The sequence below is a fragment of the Rana temporaria genome, chromosome 2, assembly GCF_905171775.1.
Source record: "Rana temporaria chromosome 2, aRanTem1.1, whole genome shotgun sequence".
Taxonomy (NCBI): Eukaryota; Metazoa; Chordata; class Amphibia; order Anura; family Ranidae; genus Rana; species Rana temporaria.
The window spans coordinates 429474756-429495305 of NC_053490.1; the positions used below are offsets into that span (position 1 = coordinate 429474756).

Genomic DNA, 20550 nt, shown 5'->3' on the forward strand with positions numbered 1-20550 from the left:
AATATCCCCCAAAAACATGTATAAAAAAAAAATTGTTTCCTCAGTTTAGGCCGATACATATTCTACCTATTTTTGGTAAAAAAAAAAAAAAAATGGCAATAAGCGTTTATCGATTGGTTTGCGCAAAATTTATAGTGTTTACAAAATAGGGGATAGTTTTATTATTTTTTTTTTATTTTTTTTTACTACTAATGGCGGCGATCAGTGATTTTTTTCGTGACTGCAACATTATGGCGGACACTTCGGACAATTTTGACACATTTTTGGGACCATTGTCATTTTCACAGCAAAAAATGCATTTAAATTGCATTGTTTATTGTGAAAATGACAGTTGCAGTTTGGGAGTTAACCACAGGGGGCGCTATAGGAGTTAGTGTTCACCTAGTGTGTGTTTACAACTGTAGGGGGGTGTGGCTGTAGGACTGGCGTCATCGATCAAGTCTCCCTATAAAAGGGATCACTCGATCGATGCAGCCGCCACAGTGAAGCACGGGGAAGCCTTGTTTACATACGGCTCTCCCCGTTCTTCAGCTCCGAGGAGCGATCGCGAGGGAGTGGCGATCAACGAATAGCCGCGCCGTCGTCCCGGATCGCTTCCCGCAGGAATCCGACCGCTGCATGTAGCGGGGGGGGGGGGTCCCGATCGGACCCACGTCTAGGCAGGGACGTACAGGTACGCCAATGAGCCTGTACGTGCCATTTTGCCGACGTACATATACATGCGGCGGTCTGGAAGTGGTTAAGCGACTTGGTAACCTGTTGCAGGCCACAATGAGTGAAACGGGGGGATGGCAGCCCACTCGATCCTACGGGGTAAAATGACCGCACCAGCCAAGCAGAATCTGGCTGGAAAAAGCGCCCAGAGGCGATTCAGTTCGCATGAGTTGCGCTATAAAAGTCATTCATGCATAATCATTCATTCACTCGGCTCTATGGAGCCCACTTCTAATCTTTCACACTGATGCACGGTTGTTTACCCGCATCACGGGTGCCGCACACTTCACCTGTGACTTTCCTGCAGGTTAGCTGCACTTTGCCATAGACTTATATTATATCCTCTAGGTCAGGGGTCTTCAAACTATGGCCCTCCAGGTATTCAGGAACTAAAATTTCCGTCATGTCTTTGAATGTCAGTTTTGCAATGCCTCATGGGATTTGTAGTTCCGCAACAGCTGGAGGGCCGTAGTTTGAGGATCCCTGCTCTAGGTATGGTGCACTTTCAGAAAGCTCACCAAACTCGCAGGTAACAGAAGTTTATGGCTCAGTGCAGGTAACCCACATCAGTGGATCAGTTTGAAAGCAGCCCAGTAACCACTGCAGAACAGATATGCCCATATATACACTGATTTTAGTAATAAACTGACCTTTAATAACTGTATTCCATCCCCAACGGGCCACTGGTTGGGCACCCCTGACTTAGAGGTACAGGACACTGTGCAGACACACAATAAGCCTCTGTTGGGTAGTTTGTTCAGCCGCTACACCCAACAACCAATGACAGCATGCCTCTTGAACATGCGCCCCAGCTCAAGCGCAGCCTGCATCTTGCCTTAGGCTGAACAGACTATGGAATACAAGCACACTTCTGTCTGCACAGTGTCCTGTAACCCCGCCCCCCACTATCAGAAAGAAGAGATGTATGGTCACATCACAGAATTATTTTAAACTTGCAAAGGTTAGAAAGATCTTTTCTGAAACCAAGTAAAGGCAGTTATGGTGCCTGGATAATTATAACTGTATTGGAAAAAGTTTAACATTGCATATGTACAACTACTAATGCTTTCTCAGCATTGAGGCAAAAATATTTAGGTGGTAATATTTCCCCCTAACTACTCCCTTTACTTACCTTGGCTTGTACCTACAGATACGCCTACAACAAGCCTTACCTGTAGGCACAGTGACCATCTCTTAACCTCTTGACCAATGGGCACTTAAACCCCCTTCCTAACCAGACCAATTTTCAGCTTTCGGTGCTCTCACAATTTGAATGACAATTACTCAGTCATACAACATTGTGCCCATCTGAAATTTTTGCCCTTTTTTTCCCACAAATAGCTTTCTTTTGGTGGTATTTGATCACCTCTGGGTTTTTTTTTTTTGCGCTAAAAAAGAAAAAACACTGAAAATTCTGTAAAAAAAAAAAAAAAAAAAAAATCTTGTTTCTGTCATATTACCAGGTATTGCGGAGTATTGGGGGGTATTGCAGAGTATTGCAGAGTATATGGGGGGGGGGGTTATTGCAGAGTATATGGGGGGGGGGGTTATTGCAGAGTATATGGGGGGGGGGGTTATTGCAGAGTATATGGGGGGGTTATTGCAGAGTATATGGGGGGGTTATTGCAGAGTATATGGGGGGGTTATTGCAGAGTATATGGGGGGGTTATTGCAGAGTATATGGGGGGGGGGTTATTGCAGAGTATATGGGGGGGGGTTATTGCAGAGTATATGGGGGGGTTATTGCAGAGTATATGGGGGGGTTATTGCAGAGTATATGGGGGGGGGTTATTGCAGAGTATATGGGGGGGGGTTATTGCAGAGTATATGGGGGGGTGGGGTTATTGCAGAGTATATGGGGGGGGTTATTGCAGAGTATGGGGGGGTTATTGCAGAGTATGGGGGGGTTATTGCAGAGTATGGGGGGGTTATTGCAGAGTATGGGGGGGTTATTGCAGAGTATGGGGGGGTTATTGCAGAGTATGGGGGGGTTATTGCAGAGTATTGGTGTTATTGCAGAGTATTGCGCAGGGAGGGATGGCTGAATCTGTGACTGCATTTGTCACAGATCCAGCCCACAGCAGCTGCTGCTGCTTCCGCTCTCCCCCCTCTCCTCTCACACTGTACCGATCGGTACAGAGAGGAGAGGGAGGAACCAGCGTCATGTTTGTTTACAAGTGATCGCTCCGTCATTTGACGGAGCGATCACGTGGTAAACGGCCGCTATCAGTGGCAATTTATCGCGATCTGTGATGTGCCGGGTCTTCTAGGCGCTCACAGATGATTCCGGGAGCGCGCGAGAGGACATCCCAGGGACGTCCTCCCAGAACAACTCGACCGCGCTGTAGACGTCTTTTGTCTATGGCGCGTGACAAAGAGGTTAAACTACCACAGTTTAGGAGATATTTACAAGTGATGATGCCGGTGACGTCACCGACACATGCGCTCTGAAGGGACAGCATAGCCGTGTCGTACCTTCAGGCTTCATTCATAACAGCGTTTTGAATCGCGGGCAGATTTGCACGCGATTTGACAGTGAGGTTAAAATTTGAGTGAGGTGTAAATGACAAAACGCGGGACTCCCATTCGAGATGCCAATTGAATGACGCCTCAAATTGCACTGCGGGTCTCCTGCGATAAAACGTGCTGCATCAAGGGAGCTACTTTGGGGCAAGATGCAGGTTGCAGAGCGTTTTATTGCATGACAATCACGGCACTGCGATTTGAGGCATCATTCAAATGAATGGCATCACGAATGCGAATCCGCAATTTTGTCATTTACACCGCAGTGATGTCAAATTGCGAGCAGATCTGCGGCAAATATGCCCACGATTCAAAACGCTGTAATGTGAATGCAGCCTCAGAGCCCCGTGCTGGAGCCGAGGGCGCCAACGCGTATGCACAGGAGTGAAGTGACCGGGTGAACTCTGCAGTGCCAGGTATCCATGACAGCGCCAAGGACCAGTTAATTTCGTTTCAGTGGCAATTTACTACCGCTTTACTGTGGAATGTATGTTCCGTGCTAAAGAGCATTATTTTTATCAAGTTGTTATGGGTAAAGTTAAACCTTAACCACTTCAGCCCCGGACCATTTGGCTGGCCAAAGACCAGGCCACTTTTTGCGATTCTGCACTGCGTCGCTTTAACTGATAATTGCGCGGTCGTGCGACGTGGCTCCCAAACAAAATTGATGTCCTTTTTTTTCACACAAAGAGCTTTCTTTTGGTGGTATTTGATCACCTCTGCGATTTTTATTTTTTGCGCTATAAACAAAAATAGAGCGACAATTTTGAAAAAAAATAACAATATTTTTTTTTACTTTTTGCTATAAGTCTCCCCAATAAATATATAAAAGACATTTTCCTCAGTTAAGGCCGATATACGTATTCTTCTACATAATTTTGTAAAACATAGTGGATAGTTTTATGGCATTTTTAGTAATAATTTTTTTTTTTAACTAGTAAATGGCAGCGATCAGCGATTTTTATCGTGACTGTGACAATATGGCGAACACATTGGTCACTTTTGGCGCTATTTTGGGACCATTTATACTAGGGTTGTCCCGATACCACTTTTTTAGGACTGAGTACGAGTACCGATACTTTTTTTCAAGTACTCGCCGATACCGAATACCGATACTTTTTTTTAAGTTTTATTTTGACAGTGGCAGTAATATGCAGTACTGACGCTTGGACTGTCAGTTATTTTTTACAATTCATTTTTTTTAATATTCTTTACTATATATATATATATATATATATATATATATATATATATATATATATATATATATATATATATATATATATATATATATATATATATACATATATATACACACACACACACACACACTGCTTTCTTTGGGGGGGGGGGGGCGGTGTCAGTTTTTTTATTTATTTAACTTTATTATTTTTACAATTATTTTTTTTGTTTTTAGCAGCTCTGTTGGGGGGGCTTTGGTGAGATATTGGGGGTCTTAACAGACCCCTAATATCTCCTATTTGAGACAGAGAAAGGGACTAAGGACACAGATTCCCCAGTCCCTTTCTCTGCAGGCTCAACTGCGCTGTAAATGAATGTAAAGGAGACAGCGGCTTCTCTACATCCATAAACTGAGACATCGTTACACAGTTATGATGCTCAGTTATGAATGGACAGTCAGTGATCACTGACTGTTCATTCAGAAAAGGGCTCCTTCCTCTGCTCTCCATCCTGACAGATCGAGGACAGAGGGGGGGGGGGGGAGCACGGCGGGGGACCGGAGCGATACACAGAGGGGAGTGGAGGACGGCGGGGACCAGAGCGGTACACAGAGAGGAGCGGAGGACCGGAGAAGAGCATGGAGGGGGACCGATGCGGAGCACGGCGGGGGAAACACTAGCAGAACACGGCGGGGGACACGAGCGGAGCATGGAGGGGTACTGATGCACAGCACTGCTGGGTACAGGAATAGAGCATGGACGGGGACCGGAGCGGTACACGGCGGGGGACACACAGACAGGGGCTAACACAATAAAGAACCCCCCCCCCTCATATACAGAACACCCCCCCACAATACAGAACACCCCCCTCATATACAGAACCCCCCTATACTAACACCCCCCCACAATACAGAACCCCCCTCATATACAGAACCCCCCTATACTACCCCCCCCCCCCCCACACAATACAGAACCCCCCCCCCCCATACAGAACACCCTCCCCCCACAATACAGAACATCCCCTCATATACAGAACATCCCCTCATATACAGAACACCCTCCCCCCACAATACAGAACATCCCCCTCATATACAGAACATCCCCTCATATACAGAACACCCTCCCCCCCACAATACAGAACATCCCCTCATATACAGAACATCCCCTCATATACAGAACATCCCCCCCCCCATACAGAACACCCTCCCCCCACAATACAGAACATCCCCTCATATTCAGAACACCCCCCCCCCCTTACAATAGTGCAGAGTGACTGACACCCCCTTGTCTTCAGACTCAGCGCGCCCCACAGAGCAGAGCACTTGTACGGAGGAGGAGGTGGGAGTCGGCGCCCCAGCTTCACACTCGGCTGTGTGACTGTCAGACAGAGACAGTCACAGCTGAGCCGATAGTATCAGAGCCGCGGCGCTGTGCTGCCATGGAGAAGGGGATCATTGCGGCGGGTCCCGGGTGGCGGGTATAACTCGGGGACGGCTCGCAAACACCCCCCCCCCTGAATAGCCCAGCCTGTGTTTTACCTAGTCTGCCATGCCGTGCCATCAATCATGCTGTCACCGCGGCCGCGCCATGCTTTAGTCACGGAGGGGGGGTGTCGGCCTGACGCCCCCTGCTTAGTCCGCCGTTGCACACAGAAGCTGTACACACTACACAGCGGGGAACATTACAGCTTTGAATAGCTGTAATGATTCGCTTCGCGCTGCGTTTAGACACTCCCCCTTGCTCCGGATTGGACAGTTCACCCGAGAAAGGGGGAGTGTCTATACGCGGCGGGGCGGGAAAGACTACAGCTATTCAAATGAATGCTGTAATGTTCCCCGCCCGTATTAACCAAGCGGGGATGCGGCGGGATGCGTCGTAGCGGCGGCGGGGAAGTATTCTATTCTGGTATCGGGGGTATTTGCGGGAGTACGAGTACTCCCGCAAATACTCGGAATCGGTCCCGATACTAGTATCGGTATCGGGACAACCCTAATTTATACAGCAATAAGTGCTATATAAAAATGCACCGATTACTGTGTAAATGTGACTGGCAGTGAAGGTGTTAAACACTAGGGGGCTAGGAAGGTGTTAAGTGTGTCCTAGGGAGTGATTCCAACTGTTAGGGGGCGTGGCTATGAGTGACATCACCGATTCCTGCTCCCGTTGAGGGACTAGGAAGAACAGAGAGATGTTGCCTTTACACCGACATCTCCCCGTTCTTCAGTTCCGTGACCCGAGTGAGGATTTCTCAGAAGAAATAAGGACATTTAAAAGCAAAATGGAAGGACGAGGTAAGTGAAGGAGGACTGCACTACGGTAAAGGAAGCTATTTAGGGGGGGGGGGGGGGATTGTAACTTTACAACCCTTTTAAGTGAAAAATACTTACCTCTGTTTTAACAGCTTGACATCTGCAAGATCCCTTGCTGGCATCTTTTCCCTGGTGGCTTTCAGATGCCGGTGTTCGGCTGTCTTGATTGGCCGGCGTGGGAAGACATCACTTCCAAGCATGCACATGAGTGAAGTCATCCTGAAACACAGGCACTGTGCCTGAATGTAAACAGATGAGCATGTAAACGTCTTAGGCCCCTGTTTGCTGATCAGAGCCGAGCGAGCGAATGACACATCTGTGTCTGCACAGTTTATACAGAGCGGGCACAGGCAGAGCCCAACCTGCTCTAATGGCATCTGGGGGCAAATGGACTCCACTGTCTGTTTACACCCAAATCTCCTCCGAACCAATCTGCCTAGACTTTTTTTTTTTTTTTTTTTTAAGTGGACCGCATATGATTGGACATAGGTGGGTGTAAACAATCTGTTTACATCTGTCCATTAGGGTGAATGCAAGGTCTGAAAAACTGACAGGTGGACCTGATCAGACCCCGCTGTCTGAAAGTGGCGTTAATGTTCGTTAGCGTGTACCAAAATAATCACACAAAAGTCAAAACCGTTCTAAAGGTAAACCCGTGGTGTAAATACCATAGTGACGGCGCAGTCAGCACACGACCACCATGTAACAAATGAATGCATTGTCGCACGACATTTATCTACCGTATTTATCGGCGTATACCGCGCTCTTTTTTGCCCTGAAAATCAGGGCAAAATCGTGTGTGCGCGGTATACGCCGATGCCCGCGCCAACATATACCGAGCGCAGTACACTCGGGTATAGTCGGGCAGTCTCTGCAACTTCCGTGCTCACGTCCTGGACGTACAGGACGTCAGCGCGGGTAGCCGAGCATTGCCGACAATACACGAGTGTACTGCGCTCTGTATATGTCGGCGCAGTATTCAAAACTCGGCGCGGGAAACAAGCGAGGACGCCGCAGAAGGACGCCGGACCCGCTGAAGAGGACACCGGACCCGCCGCAGAAGAAGGACACCCGAAGCCGCAGAAGGACGCCGGACCCGACGAGGCCGCCGCGCAAGACACCAAAACTGCAAGTACAAAAAAAAAAAAAATTTCCACAGGATTCGGGGTCACTTTAGGGGTGCGCGGTATACGCGGGAACGCGTTATACCGTGATAAATACGGTATTTGGCAAATAAAACACAAAGTACGCATGCGGAAACTGGTGCCTTTTTTCTCTGTGCGCCAACTTTGGCCTTATCATCCGTCCCCATTGTAATGAAGACTGCACCAAACACAAAGCCAGGATTCTTCTAAAGCAGAGGTGTCAAACTGGCGGCCTTCCAGCTGTTGCAGAACTACAAGTCCCATGAGGCATTGCAAGGCTGACAGTTCCACGCATGACTCTCACAGGCAGAGGCATGATGGGGATTGTAGTTCCATAACAGCCAGTGACACCCCTGTTCTAAAGCCCTCCACTAAGACAGACTCCATAAATTGTGACCTTCCATGAATAAAACTGCAGGACCCCAACAGAGGCACCCCCTCTTCTCTGCATAGAGAGACATGAGCGCTGCCGTTGCTGTCAACCCTCTGAAAATGCCAGTTGCCTAGCTACCTCTAATTTCATCCACAACAAGCAAGTAAGGTCAGATCTGTGAGTTAGAAAGCAGTGAAGCCATTGCATGCATAGGGCAGCCAGGGAACTTGCATTTCCAGAAGCAGCATGCAAATTGGCCTCAGCAGAGATTGCCTGTACTGCAGTTTTCAATGCAAGCTGCAAATCAGCGGAGTATCTGAAGGAAAACCTCCCATAAACAAGCCCTGCTGTGCAATACACCTCCTTCAGGAGAGGTGGAGGAAGGAGCCCTGTACTGCACAGCTGCAATGCTCTGCCGGTGCTGAGCCCTCCATCACTCCCGATAACACGGCACACAGGAGCCTCCCTCACACACACAGCTCCTACCTAGAGGCGCACTGTTCCGGTGGTTGTCACTGTAATGCTCCTCTGCATACTTCTCCCTGATCACTTCTCTTCCTGATGGAGTCGCCCGGCGATGACGTCAGGCTTGTCACAAGGACCCAGCCCCATGCCCCCCTACATTGCGCCCCCGCACGTTCTACACACGTATTCCATATATGGAAGCGCTCCGAGGCGCGTCGGTCACGCGGCTCTTCTTTGATTGGCTGCCGCCTGACTACCCGTCTCATAAGCGCCCAATGGTTGGAAGCCAGGCTGGAGCTGCTGATGCATTGTGGGTATTGTAGTCTGCTAACAGGGAAGGCACGCACAATAAAGAGCGGGGCGGCAACATGACGCCCGAGGAGCTGTCAGCTGCATGTCTTTGTGTGTCTGCTTCAAATGCCAAACCATGTAAATAGAAGGGGAATAAAATCAGTAATGTTTGTGCTGTTAGTAGCTAATGCTGTGTGCGCATTGGCCTGTAATGTATTTGTACTATACACGCCAGCACATCTGGATGTGTATCTGGCCAATGGGGTGTGGCAATGATATGCATGGCCCCGCCCACTGATCTTGAAATTAGGAATCATTATCTTTTATTATGGCATATGATGGAATGAGACGTGAATACTGTCTGGTTCATTCATTGTAATGGACTGCCCAGCCCTATGCATGTGAAATGTGCAAAAAGAAAAAGTGGCTTTTAACCACTTGCTTACTGGACACTTAAAGTGGTTGTATAGTTTTTTTTTACTTTTACCTACAGCTAAGCCTATAATAAGGCTTACCTGTAGGTAAAAAAAATATCTCCTAAACCTTTACGGTTTAGGAGATATTCCCCTCGCAACTAGCCGCTGAATGCTACGGCGCATGCGCACAGGGGATGTTCGGCTTAAGGCCCGGCAGCCGCCGGACCTTGCCGGACAGAAGTCTTCCGCGCCCATGCGTGGGAGTGACAACATTGCGTCTCCAGACACTCACAGCGCTGGAGCCGTGATACCTGGAAGAGACGCAGAGGGGAAATGTCATCTCCCTCGGCGTGGACCGGCAGCGGTAACGACGCCTCATTCCAAGGTAAGTATTTCATAATGAGCTAGTATGCGGTGCATATTAGCTCATTATGCTTTTTCCTTTACAGGTGCCAGGCAAAAAACATTTTTTTTTTTGCCTATACAACTGCTTTAAACCCCCCTCCTGCCCAGAGCAATTTTCAGCTTTCAGCGCTCTTATTCTTTGAATGACAACTGCACGGTCATACAACGCTGTACCCAAATTACTTTTGTATCATTTAATAATTATATTTTTCTCACAAATAGAGCTTTCTTTTGGTGGTATTTGATTACCTCTGTTTTTTTTTTTTGTAAAAAATAAATAAAAAAGACATAATAAAAAAAAATACAAAACCGTTTTATATTTTGTTATAAAATTTTGCAAACGGGTAATTTTTCTCCTTCATTGAGGTATTCTGATGATAGGTGGCACTGGTGGGCACTGAGAATTGTCACTAATAGGGGGCATTGATGGGTACTGATCGGCACTGGTAGGTGACATTGATAGGCAGCACTGCTAGGTGGCACTGATGAGACACTGCCTGGCACCACTGGTGGGTATTGATAGGTGGCAGTGATGGGCATTGATAGGTGATACTGATTGGCACTTACAGGTGGCACTGGTGGGCACTGGCAGATGGCACTCATTGTGTGCACTAATGAGGCAGAATTACCTCTTCCACTGGAGACCGACATCCCTTACACAGCAGCCAGTGATCGGCTTTTTTTTTCTCCTCACGCTGTCAGCACGAAGAGGGGGAAAAAAAACGATTACCGAGCTTCGTTTAGATCACGTGATCAGCTGTCATTGACTGACAGCTGATCATGTGGCAAGGGGCCGGGACCGGCCCCTTACTCGGATTCTTGATCACCCGAGTCTCCGTGACTCAGTGACTCAGTGATCACAGCGCACGCCCTGCAGGGGGCGCATGCAAAGGGGAGGACGTCTATTGATGTCCTCATGGCAGTTGGGGTCCGCGCTGTAGCCGTTATTCGACTATAGCGCGGGTCCCTAGTGGTTAAAATCACGCTGCACCAAAACCCATGGCACTATGGTACCGTGCGTTCTGGTGGGCATGAATGCACATATGTTTTCTAGGTGTGTGGGGGTGCAATGAAGGATTAAATCGGAACTATAGTACATCACAAACCAAAAATGCCATTTAGCCGTTTGCCTTGCCGACCGATTACTGTGTGTGTGTGTATGTGTGTATATATATATATATGTATAAGGTGGCTCTCCTGTGAAGAATCATGTACCTGTAAGTGATCACCTCTTCCGAGTCTGGAGCACGCATGCACGCACGCTGCTGCCGGCGACCCATTCCCTCGGTGATTGGACACAGCGGGTCTGGCGGACTTAGGGTTGCCACCCTTCAGGTCTGGTATGGATTTTAAGGGGAAGCCTGCGCAAAAAAAAAATGTGGGGTTCCCCCAAAAATCCATACCAGACGTTTATCCGAGCACGCAACCTGGCAGGCCACAGGAAAGGAGAGGGGACGAGAGAGCGCCCCCCTCCTAAACCATACCAGGCCACATGCCCTCAACATGGGGAGAATGCTTTGGGGTCCAAAGCACCATGTCCCCATGTTGATAGGGACAAGAACCTCATCCTCACAACCAGAGAGTCTGGTATGGTTATTTGGGGGGACCCCCTACGCCATTTTTTTTTTAAAATTGGCGCAGGGTTCCCTTTAATATCCATACCAGACCTGAAGGGCCTGGTAATGGACTGGGGGGGAACCCATGCTGTTTTTTCCAATGACAATTCATTATAGCCACGAGTAGTTTTAAATTACTTTTACCCTTTATAAATGCCATTTTGCTGCATGGACTTTTCTAAACATGGAAAAAATGCACCACTTTACAGGCATACTATAGACACCCCCCAGGTACGAAATTTAAAGGAATATTTCACTTTTATTGTTTCACTTTACGCATTATTAAAATCACTGCTCACGAAAAACTGCAGTTTTTCAAACATTTTTTGCATTGATACATGTCCCCTGGGGCAGGACCCGGGTCCCCAAATACTTTTTATGACAATAACTTGCATATTAACCTTTAAAATTAGAACTTTTGAATTTTTTTATGTTCATGTCCCATAGACTTTAATGGTGTTTGTGTGTTCGAACAAATTTTTTGCTTGTTCGCATGTTCTGCTGCGAACCGAATCGGGGGGTGTTCGGCTGATCCCTACTGTAGATATAGGCTACATTGGATGCAGAGTATATATTATATATATATATATATACACACACACACACACAATGTATTACTAGACTGACTATATTTATATATCAAATACACTGCAGCTAACTAAATAACCTGCCTGCGTAATCTAAATCACGCTATCTCTCCATCCACACCAACAACAATACACAGGGCGTGGACTTAGTCCCCCTGAGCCATGATTGGCCAAAAGCACCGTGCCGTTGGCCAATTATGGCTCTCTTAGCAGAAGGAGCTGGGATTGGTTAAAGCATGCAGGTCAAGTGCATGCTTTGGCCAATCATCATACAGTAAAGCACTGCGATCTCTCAGTGCATTATGGAGCATTCCACGGCGCTCAAATTTTCCACGAATGCCCCATATTGTTCGTTCTTCAGCGAACACCCAGGGCCAGATTCACGAACAATTACGGCGGCGTAACGTATCCCCTTTACGTTACTCCGCCGCAAGTTTTCATCGTAAGTGCTTGATTCACAAAGCACTTGTGTGTAAACTTGCGGCGGCGTAGAGTAAAGTCGTCCGGCGCAAGCCCGCCTAATTCAAATGGGGCGTGTACCATTTAAATTAGGCGCGTTCCCGCGCCAAACATTCTGCGCATGCTCCGCTAGGAAATTTCCTGCCGTGCTTTGCACGAAATTACTGCGCCCCGACGTGTTTTTTGAACGGCGACGTGCGTTACGTCCTTTCGTATTCCCGGACGTCTTACGCAAAAAAAAAAAAAATTTTAAATTCGACGCAGGAACGACGGACATACTTTAACATGGCTGGTCTAAATCTAAGCCATGAAATAGCAGGCTTAAGTTTGCGACGGGAAAAACCGACTAGCGACGACGTAAGAGAATGCGACGAACGCGCGTACCTTCGTGGATCGCCGTAAACAGCTAATTTGCATACCCGACGCGGAAAACGACGCAAACTCCACCCAGCGGTCGCCGAAGTATTGCATCCTAAGATCCGAAGGCGTACTAAGCCGTATGCCTGTCGGATCTTAGCCAAAAGCACTCGTATCTTTGTTTGTGAATTACAAATAAAGATACGACGTGGCAAATTTGAAAGTACGCCGGAGTATCAGCAGATACTCCGGCGTACTTTTTCTGTGAATCTGGCCCCCAGTGTTCAAGTCGAACTTATGTTCGACCTGAACATTAAGCTCATCCCTACTACTGAAGGTATAATAGAGGCCTCTCTACATTTTTAGAACATGCTCTGTTAAACCCAAGCCCAATTTGACTGCTGAGCTACAGCTAAATTGTAAGTCAAATTTGAAACCACAACATACCTGTGGCAATATAACAGGGCTGTTTGTTTGACAATGCAAAATAATTGAGGATAATCAAAATATTTTAAAATGAAAATTATTTATGGCATGTGACTATAAATGCTTTTTTGAAACAAGGCTATTGGTTTGCATGAAATATTCCGGTCCCAACAGTGTAACAGCGCAACAAGGAGGTGCAACTTATTACATTAAACATATCATTTTTAATTCTCATTTTCCGTGTACAAAAAAAAAGTGTAAATCTAATTTCCAGGGAAAAGGTAAAATTTCTTTAAGAGTGTTTTCCTCTCCTGTGTGGGCATCTGTTCCTTGCCCTGGAAGGACAACTGAACCTGTGGAGACATAAAGGAACAAGTTCAGGTATACAAATCTCCTTTTCTGAATATATTAATTTGCTATAACATATAATATGCTACAACTGTTCAAAATGGATTATTGGCTGGTTAACTACCCAGTGGAATATGCAGTAATCCTTAAATCAGTGTGAAAAGATTTCATTAAATATATCTCCTAAATTGCAAATTTCACTAAAAGGAACTTCTAATACCTCATTCACAAGGGTAAATGAACTAAGGGAATGGGGTGTTCCTCTAAGTGGGACTTAGAAAGGCAATATTACTCTGGGAGTTAAAGGCGTAATAAAGTAGAAAAAGTTTTATTCATATAACAATATAGTTATAAAAATTGATGATGCAACAAAATATACAGGATGCAGAGGGGGATACACATATGATACAATACAGTGAGACACAACTCCTCTCCTGATGTATGGATGGTACAACAGAAAAGAACTGACGCGTTTCGAGTTTAGCTATAATTGTTCTTTTCTTCAGGGTTGGGTGGTTGAACACAGGACGTAAGAGCCTATATAATTAATAAAAGTGTAAGGGTATGCATGTTATATCAGCAGACATCAGGTTAATTTAGGTTTGAGTCAGTGGCGGCCCGTCCATAGGGACGGACGGGCGCCGCCCCCCCTCCCACAAAAAAAAAAAATTATAAAAAAAAAAACGCAATTTCGACATTTTAACCGCAGTTCTGGCGGCCGTCTATAAAGGGCGCTGCAGCGCCACCCCCCTCTCGCAAATAACACACATTCGTGCATAAATGCACGAATGTATGTTATTGGTTGGTTGCCAGCTGCCTGGTCTATTCATATAACCGGTTACCCGAATAGCGGCAGCTGGTTGGCTGAGGGGAACTGCCTATCAAAGCCAGCGGCTCTGATAGGCTTTTCTCGAAACATGTCGGGTCTTTTCTGTTGTACCATCCAGGAGAGTGGCTGTGCCTCAGTGTATTGTATCATATGCATATCTCCCTATGCAGCCTGTATATTTTGTTACATCACCAATTTTTATCTCTCAATTGTTATATGAATAAACTTTTCTACTTTATTACGCTTTTGACTCCCAGAGTAATATTGCCCTCCAAAGTCCCACTTAGAGAAACATCCTTTCCCTTAGTTAATTTGTCCGGTTCAGGGATGTGAGCGATATTTTCCTATTATTCTGGATATACCAGCACCAATCAGTAAATCATTCACAAGGGTGATCACCTGCATACATCGGATTCCAGCGGCAAGAACGCATGTGACTGTGTCCAGGCTCGGTCATCTGTCCCTAACCGCAAGTACCAGCTTGGTGTGCAGAAACATTAGAACAGCGAAGGTTTTTGTCAGCCAGTCATTACTTTGTACAGGCTGAGCGGCTGCCACAGTTTGCATACCCCTGTCATCCCAGCCATAACAGTACGCTAATTCCTGCCACTGGAATCTGGTGTATGCTGGTAATCGCCCTTGTGAAGGAGGACTAAAGTAAGCACTGAGTGATTGTGAAAATACTTAGGTTGGAGAAAAACAGATTTGTGTAAAATGTCATTACTAATCTCTGAGCTGGGATTCTGAGAGTAACTGCATTTAAAGCATGCTCATAAAACTCCACCATTCTGTGAAACTCCAGTTTTTATGCAAGCAATAAGGAGTGGTCACAGAAGGCAGACGGGAGGGGCGTGCATCCGGTACAGTACTCCAAGAATAGGAATTTACAGGCAAGTAAAAATTTTCATTATTTTAGCCCAGGTTCACACTGGGTACGATTTGCTTCGATTTGAAATGCGATTTCACATGTGAAATGGCATCTCAAATCGGCGGCATTTGCCGGCAATTTTCGGCAATGACACCGTCCTAATCGGTGATACGCCGCATCTGCGGCGCTGCACCGATTTCAAAAAGTAGTTCCTGTACTACTTTTTGCGATTTCGGGCCGCGATTTACATAGACATCTGTGCAGAAACCTGCACAGATGTCTCTTAAATCGCGGCCGAAATCGGGACTGCCACCGGGAGTGAAGCCGTGCGAGTTCAGCTGAACTCGCACGGCTTCACTCCCGCAGCCCAGTGTGAACCAGGGCTTAATCTTACAGTAAAAAACACAGGTCTTGTAATCATGGACCATAGGGTGTCCAAAAGCAATAAATGGAGGGTGTGGGCAACAAAAGACAACAGAACTGCCAACAGGCCCACAGGAAAAGTAAGGTAGTCAAAAAACCTGAAAACACTTGATACACCTTGCAGCAGGCTTGAACATCCACCTGGTAAAACTGGTAAATCGTATATGTTTGGAGCATTGTGTGATTATGCCAAGCTGAGCATTGATAAAACTAGTTGTGTAGCTTACTCCACCCTGTGTGCTTTTTCCCCCAACATCCTCCACAATAAAAGTATTACAGGATCCTTTCCTGTTAGGTTAGGGAAATGCTGTAAAAGTTCTATTAAAAAAAACAACAACTTACATTACGAAAGATATCCTCTATTGAATAGCGGTGGGCATCTTTTTTTATGTGCTCAATCAAACGTTGGATGAACAAGGAACCTTTTTTTGGATCTCTCCAGGAAACAGTATCTAAATACATAAATATAAAGTTAGACACAAAAGGATCCATTCTTATGGCTTCTAATGTCTGAAAAACTGACCTGAATATATTCTTATACACTTTTTTTTTTTTGAACAAGAAATTTCTTATACACTTTATTAGGGAATGCAATAAACCTTTTCCTGACAGACTCCATGGCAGCCTACTTGTGGATTAACACTGTCTCCTCTCCAATGCTCCCATAAATTTGAGCTCACAGCCAGGGACTGCGTTCCTTTTTTGTCCTCCTCATTGGACCTATCCAGGCCTTCGGAGTAGATGCCCTGACAGATCAGTGGAGCTTCAGCAGGGCATATGCCTTTTCCCCATTCCCGGTCATTCTCAGATTTCTGCAGAGACTCCGAGTGGAAGCAGTCAAGATGGTTGTAATAGCTCCATGTCACGTCACCTGTGGCCAGGTGACAAGTGCACCCCATTGGGGTCAGGGATGCACCTCAGGGTAGTGAACCCTATAGCCGACTGCTGCTATCTGAGAGGAAGCGTGAACCCAAGATCGCCCAGGGCGTGGAGTCTAAGACCCAGCGTTGTGTTCACCAGAGCCTCTAGTGGTGAGGATGGCCTTCGCCGCAGCTGGATCCAGGTCGCGACCCCTGGGATCCCCTAGGTCACGCTCCACAGAGAGAGAGGGGAAGCAGCAAGCAAGACAAACGGAAGTGATGGGTAAGCCGAGGTCAGGGCAACAGGCAGACAGGGTAACTTGGGGACAGGCAAAGGTCAAGGGCAAAGGCAAACGGGAGAAGTCAAGGACAAGCCAAAAACGGTACACAGAGAGATAAACGTAGCACACTGCAGACAGGAACTTAAGCAAAGCAACACTGTTGAACAGCACTGCAGGCCTGTAGTGCAACAGTTAATATAGACTTCCTGGGATGGCCTGGGTGGGGCCATAAAGGAAGTAGAGGAGATAAGAAGGTAACCAGAACAGAGTTAGGCCTCTTAATGGACAGATGGAAACAGGTAAGCTGCCAGACTATTGCATATCCATGACACTCCATACTGGTCAAACAGGCCACGGTTTCCCCTCCTGACCCAGCTCAGCTTTCGAGACCTGGTGCCTCTTCCCCTCAGGCCAGAGCTTCTATCTCAGGGGGCAGTCCTGCACCCTTGCCCGGTGCTATTGAGACTGATGGTCTGGTTCTTGAGAGGGAGAGGCTGGAAATCCTCGGCTGTGGGTCAGGTGTAATTTCCACTCTCGTGAGTTCGAGAAGGGCAAGCAGAAATAAGGTCTACGGGAGAATATGAGCCAAGTTTGTGGAATTCTCATCCTTTACAGGAAGATCATACAGAGATTTGGGAATACAAGACATCCTAGAATTCTTACAATCTGGTCCATATCTGGCTCTGTCCATCAGCTCCCTCAGGGTTCAAGCCTCAGCCCTGTCAGCCTTCCTCAGAACATCATGGACCATTCACCCTCTAATCCAACAATTCTTCAGAGGGGCAGCAAAACTCAGGCCCTAAAGGAGGACAAGATTCCCCAAGTGGGATCTCCCTCCTTGTTCTCGACTCACTTGCTGGACTTAATACCACAGAAACCGATACAGTTTCTATCAAAGATCTTTCTGCAAGACTCGCCTTCCTTGTGGCCATCACATTGGCCAAATTGTCTCTGAGATCAGGACTTTTGGCCATAAAGAACCATTCCTGACTTTCTTTCTGGATCGGGTGGTCCTCATCCCTATGCTCGGTTCAAATCCTAAAGTCACGTTAGTGTTCCATGAGAATCAAGAGATTGTCCTGCCTACATTCAGGGCTCCAGGGGCTGCGGAGGCTCATCCACTGGATGTAGGGGAAATACTGAAGAAATAGCTACTTCCTCCTTTAGACGCTCGGATCATCTGTTTATCCTACACTCCAGCAGTAACAAGGGAAAACGGGCTTTGACCAGAATGATTGCGGCCTGTATCATCCAAACTATCCAGCAGGCTTATAAGGCTAAGGGCTTGGCTCCTCCGGAGGCGGTGATAGCACATTCAACCAGGGGCATGGCAACTTCCTGGGCGGTGGCCCGACACGTGGCTCCAGATGTCATCTGCAGGGTGGCCTCATGGGTCTCCATTAATACTTTCATGTTGCATTATTGCATAGAACCTGCATCCTTATCTTCTGTAAACTTTGGTCTAAGAATCCTGTCAGCAAATTAAAGTTTTGTTTGATCAGCTTACCCGCCCATGTGGTTTGGCTAGTTATTTCACATACGTAGGCTGCCATAGAGTCTGTCAGGAAAATGGAAAATGTTCTACCAAATACTTACCGTAATTTTTCTTTTCCTGATGGACTCCATGGCAGACGGAGTTCCCACCCATCAGTCAAGAGTTGGCTAGTTATGGAACACAGTCCCTGGCTGTAAGCTCAAATTTATAAGAGTGGGGTACTATAGCATTGGAGAGGAGGCAGGATTAACCCAAACATAGGCTGCCATGGAGTCCATCAGGAAAGGAAAATTACGGTAAGTATTTGATAGAAAATTTTAATTTTTCTGACACGTTTCCAGCAGTAAGTCCCTTTAAAACTACCTGTGCCTAATTCAGACATGACTCTGGCACAGTTTTGAAAACAGTACCAATACACGCGTCAGATTCAGTAGTTCTTACTACTGCCACTTGAAATACCTATTGCTATAGCTGCAACAGATTCAAAAAGAATTACTGTCAGTTCCCAGATTAGGAAACTGGCAGTAAATAAGACCAACTATGAGCTGACATACAAAGAAACGCCAGTGCTCAGACTGGAGCATGTCTGTGTAAGGAAGCTGTCATAAATGTGACAGCTTCTCGAACAGGGTTGCATCCCTGACCCTTATTTAGCTGTTGGCTAGGAGATTTACACAAGGAATAACAGATAAATTCATTAGCTAAATTTGGCAACATCAATATATGGGCTATGATGAGTAACACGGTAGGCAGAGACCATGTCCCAGAGATCCCGATCAGGCTCCACCTTCCCAACCCCGCACCCTCCCATGCGCTTTTAATTACAGGCAGGGAAGAACTGACAGGGAACTAGCTTCTCAGTTCTCCATCAGGCTTTGTCCACTCCATAACAGAACTCCTCAGCTGTTGGTGTGACGGGCGCAATGACCAGGGAGTGAGCTCAATGCTTCACTCAAATCTCAGTGCTGATACATCCTATGACAGAATCATGCACCTGTTCCCAGCAGGTACATGAGTTAAAAATGCACTTTTGAAGTGGATAGGGCAAACACCCTTGACCAAAGCTTGGCAATACTTGTTGCCAATGCATCAAAACACATGTTGTATGTTGATGTGTTTTGATGCGCTGCCATTGACTTCTATGTGTCTCTCAATACACTAAAGTGAAGAAAAAAGTTGACGTTTTGTCTACTGCAGCACTGTGATAGAAACAGACACAACATTTATTATGCATTTTAGCTTATTAGAATGTGTGCATTAAAACGCAACAGTGTAACTGATTTTCTTGGTCCCCCTCCCCATGGTAGGTAGTTCCTAATTGCTCAGTCTATAGTGGTGGTAGCAAGTAGCGGCAACAAGGCTCTCTCACCAGACCTGTGACACAGCAGCAGTGGGGTCTTAGCGCCCCTCAATCGCACGAGTAAACGAGGCCTAACTGCTGCATTGCTGGAATGCAGAGGTGTGTATTTCTGCAAGTTTAGTTCCACCTTAAAATAGAGCTTTAGTCATAAAATTAAGTCCAGCTAAATGACTTCAGGCCGGCCCCTTTTTGCAGGTATAGCTATGCAAAACATAAAAAATAAGTGCCTATACGGTTTAAAACATAGTAATGCACTGTCTACTGTCTAACCTTGCGTTGCACATGCTCACTTGTTCTCTATTCTCGGCTCGGTGCCCAAAATCAGAGGCATGAGAGGCCTGCTGTTCAGGGGCTCTGGGCTTCAGCAAAATGGCAGCCTCTGGCAAGAAGAAACAGGAGCAATGCTGGAGACAATTTACAGCACACTAATTTTGGTAGCAGAATTGATAATGCTCGGTTCACACTGGATGCCGATGCAGCTCCCAGCAGGGGTCCTGTGCGTCCTGGTTCACAGTTTCAGGTCCGATTTCAGCCCAAATTTTGGGCTGAATTCGGACCTGAAATGGACCAAAAGACCCACAGTGCTCCTGTGCAAATTTGCATCGGAGATATGTGAACCGGCCCCATAGAGAGCCATTCACATTCTCCTGCTATTGCAAATTGGGTGCAGGTATCCTGCATCCAATTCACAATAGTGTGAACCCGGCCTAAGGTCTGCAATAACTGTAATATGAGGGCCTACCTAAATGATCTAATAAATCCTTGCACTACATACTTGTGCTATACAATCTGATTGTACAATCTTTTTTTCAGATCCAC

General features: G+C 46.5%; 2 protein-coding genes across 3 annotated transcripts in view; both read right to left on the minus strand.

The window, feature by feature from the left end:
• MTMR4 (myotubularin related protein 4) overlaps positions 1–8876 on the minus strand; it is a 104464-nt gene extending 95588 nt beyond the window's left edge. The window contains exon 1 of the mRNA XM_040338286.1: positions 8732–8876. The gene's annotated coding sequence lies outside the window, so the exon portion shown is untranslated. The remainder of the gene's footprint in view (positions 1–8731) is intronic.
• Positions 8877–13348: 4472 nt separating this feature from the next.
• LOC120927540 (caspase-1-A-like) overlaps positions 13349–20550 on the minus strand; it is a 38890-nt gene continuing 31688 nt past the window's right edge. For both annotated transcript variants that reach the window (XM_040338288.1, XM_040338287.1), the window contains exons 9-10: positions 16078–16187; positions 13349–13620 (exon numbers count right to left, since the gene is read on the minus strand). In XM_040338288.1, coding sequence (XP_040194222.1) covers positions 13531–13620; positions 16078–16187 — 200 coding nt within the window. In that variant the 3' untranslated portion in view covers positions 13349–13530. The remainder of the gene's footprint in view (positions 13621–16077; positions 16188–20550) is intronic.